Here is a 3,633-nt window from a genome sequence, read left to right as displayed (position 1 = left end):
GGCTGTGACCTCGTCCACACCTTAACGCAATAAATAAATAAAACTGCATCAACCAGACGGTCTGCGTCGTTGGATGGATCGCTCTACGGCACAGTTGCAATAAGACTAAGATTCATATGATGAGGTCCTGTTTTCTGCTACCGGGGTTACGTTCCATTAAACTAACACGCCGTCTTTATTGTGACTGCGATTTCCTTGAATCTACCTGACTTTAATGACGTTCTGTAGACATGTAACTTTTTCGGGTTCTAATGTAATGCCATGAGGAGGCTCTGTACGGTACCTACTTCACCATGAACCAAATATTTCCAAATTCGATTTATACCTACACCGTAATGTGGTATATATATCATTTCAATGTCTGTATAGTTGTATCCTAATTATCGGGGTTTTTTAAGCATGTCATATGTATATTGTTAAAAAGTGTTGACTATTCATATTCATATCAACTAAGTATCCACTAAATAAAACTACATGTTCAACTATAAATTTTTATTATTTATTGGAATTCCAAACATCAACTTCAGTCATAGATGAAACCAAGAGATCCAGTAATCAAGATTAACAATAACATTACACTAATAAACATTTTACATTTAGACAGACAGTAAGCAGTAAATGCAAGTGAGGTCAGACAGGAAACATATAATGTTAGAAAATCACTCGAATATAGAAAGTATAAGCACAGAACTAGCGAGACGAACAAGTTTCAATATTTCAAATAATTACCTTTTTGACCTAATCTAATATATTTCCATAATAATAAAATTGAACAATCATGCCATAACATGAAACTAGTAATTAACATTAATTCATTTTCAAAAGAATACATTAACTTATTTAAATATCTACATTTTACAACATGAATAATTAAATAATATTCAAAATACACAAATTAATACTTCTATGTTACAAGTGAGATTGTTTGCTGAGATGATAATTTCACTAATTTAACTAGATAGTTGATCTAATCAATCTGATTATCTTAATTTTTTTTTCTACTTTTGGAGATAATTAAGTTCTGAGATGATGATTTTCATTCTCTCATATATGGATAATCAATATCAGTAAGTGGAACAAATGTTTCCTTAATAGATTGTGGAGTTGTCCACCTCATGACATAGTTGGGACCACCTGCCTTGTCATTAGTACCTGACATACGGCCACCTCCAAATGGCTGCTGACCGACTACAGATCCAGTTGATTTGTCATTGATATAGAAGTTGCCAGCAGTCATTTTGAGATTTTCATATGCTTTTTTCAAAAATACTTGATCTTTAGCAAATATAGCTCCTGTAAGAGCAAATTTTGTGGAAGTACCAATTAAATCCATGGTTTTATCAATATCTTTATCATTATATACATAAATGGTGAGCACTGGACCGAAGATCTCTTCTGTCATGAGCTTGTCATGCGGATCTGTTGTCTCAATGATGGTAGGCTGCACAAAGTAGCCCTTGCTATTGTCAAACTCACCACCTCCCAAGATCTTGTTCTTAGGATTCTTCTTGGCTCTTTGGATGTATCCTGTGATCCTAGCAAAAGCTTTGTCATCAATGACAGCCGCTGTGAACACTGAAAAGTCTGCAGGGTCACCAATCTTTAGTTTAGCTCTTTCTGCAAGTAATCCTGTCTTAACTGGTTCATACAGAGACTGAGGGATATATATTCTGGAGCAAGCTGAACACTTCTGTCCACAAAATTCAAATGCTGATCGGATGGTGCCACTAACCACAGTTTGTATATCAGCAGAGGGGTGTACAAAGTGGTAATTCTTTCCTCCACATTCTCCAATGAGTCTGGGATAGTTACGATATGTATTAAGATTCTTGCCTACTTCATTCCACAGCCAGTTAAAAGTGGGCACAGAGCCTGTGAAGTTGATTCCAGCCAGGTATGGTGATGATGTTATGACTCGACCAAATGTAGGACCATCGGATGGAACAAAGTTTACAACACCATCTGGAAGACCAGCTTCCCTCATAATATTGAAGATTCGCCAGTTGGACAACAAAGCTGTATCCGATGGTTTCCATAACACTGCATTTCCCATAAGTGCAGGTGTGTATGCGAGGTTGCCTCCAATGGCAGTGAAATTGAAGGGACTTATTGCTGCAATAAATCCATCTATGCCACGAAATCTCAAAGAGTTTCTGGTTATTGTGGGATTCTCAGAAATAGGTTGATATTTTGAATTTTCCTTCAGGAAGTGAACATTAAAACGGAAAAAATCAATAAGTTCAGCTGCAGCATCAATTTCAGCTTGAATTACTGATTTCGACTGTCCAAGTATGGTCGCAGCATTGAGGCTCTGTCGATACGCACCGGCCATTAGCTCAGCTGCTGTCTGCCAGATTTTAACGCGTTCAGTCAGCGGAGTGCGGTCCCAACGAGTTTGAGCATCGACAGACGCTTGAATCGCCTTTTCAATTGTTTTTTCACTGGCATAGTAATATTTAGCTATCTTTTTTGAGTGATCATGGGGCATCACCTGATATCGTGGCTCGCCTTCTGTAATATTTTTTCCGGCAATAACAATTGGTACGTCTTCAATTACTGAAGCGGTTCGCTCCAGCTCCTCAATTAGGTCTTGGCGTTCCCGGCTTCCGGCACGATAACCCAACACAGGCTCGTTATGGATGCTCCCATCCTGAAATTGCGGCAAGTCTACGACGCTGGACAACGTTCGCTCTAGCGAACGTATGCGACCGATTCTCGCCCAGATTGTAAGCATAACGCTGACCCTGGTCAACACTGAATAGCGAATCAACTGACAGTACGTCGGGCCGAGCCCCCGGGATAGAGATAAGAATGTGATTTGATGAGCGGTTCCGATTACGTAAACGAGTCGCAAACAGGGCGAGTGACGACGCGCGTGCGGCCACGGCAGTCAAAGAACTTGTTTGACTCGAACAAAGCTGTGACCTTCACGATTTCATATTCCTTTTTATTACGCGAGAACGGCGTCGCTGCATTAAAATTTTCCACAAAATGCTATGTTGCTAATTTAAAAAATGAGGTGTATTTTTAATTTTAGCGTATCGATCGAGAATAACTTCAAGTAGGTTTTTAAAACACGATATTATTGCAAAATGTTCGCAAATTTCGCGAGTCCTCCTCACTTTTACTGCACAAAAGAAATTTTCACGTCAGCTGTTTTAAAGATATACCAATTCATATTTCATGTTTTCGCGCACCTATCGGAAAATTTGACTTACAGACTACGTAGAGATGCTACGTAGTAATACGGTTTATTATACTTTTCCGTCCACAAATAATAACCGTTAGTTAGACAAAGATGAAAACATATTTTAGAGCCTAACCTGCGCAGAGTGCACCTGCGCACCTGCGCTAACGTAATTGACATTACTCGCATTTCCATACGGGCGCACATAGTGAGATGATGATATTACGTGCCGCAGACGCTCCGGCTCCACATTCATGACAATCCTGGAGTTTTGTGAACTACTGGGATTTTATGACATTGAAAATGTAGATTTTATTTTCTATCTCACATATATATTAAATATGTATAAGTAAAAATAAATATTTGCACGTTCATACTTATTTTATTTTATTTAAGTGAATCATCCGAATGGTAGTACATTTAGGTACAGTTACTATTTTAAGAAG

At 38.4% G+C, this 3,633-nt stretch overlaps 1 protein-coding gene across 1 annotated transcript; it reads right to left on the bottom strand.

The window, feature by feature from the left end:
• Window positions 1-477: 477 nt before the first annotated feature.
• P5CDh1 (delta-1-Pyrroline-5-carboxylate dehydrogenase 1) lies at window positions 478-3,389 on the bottom strand. Its single transcript, XM_028184423.2, has one exon. It carries the CDS (start codon window positions 2,732-2,734, stop codon window positions 1,037-1,039), a length of 1,698 nt encoding a protein of 565 aa, XP_028040224.2. The 5' UTR covers window positions 2,735-3,389; the 3' UTR covers window positions 478-1,036.
• Between the last annotated feature and the right edge of the window lie 244 nt (window positions 3,390-3,633).

The sequence above is a fragment of the Bombyx mandarina genome, chromosome 15 (assembly GCF_030267445.1).
Source record: "Bombyx mandarina strain Sakado chromosome 15, ASM3026744v2".
Classification (NCBI taxonomy): Eukaryota; Metazoa; Arthropoda; class Insecta; order Lepidoptera; family Bombycidae; genus Bombyx; species Bombyx mandarina.
This window is presented reverse-complemented; position numbering and strand designations above follow the sequence as displayed.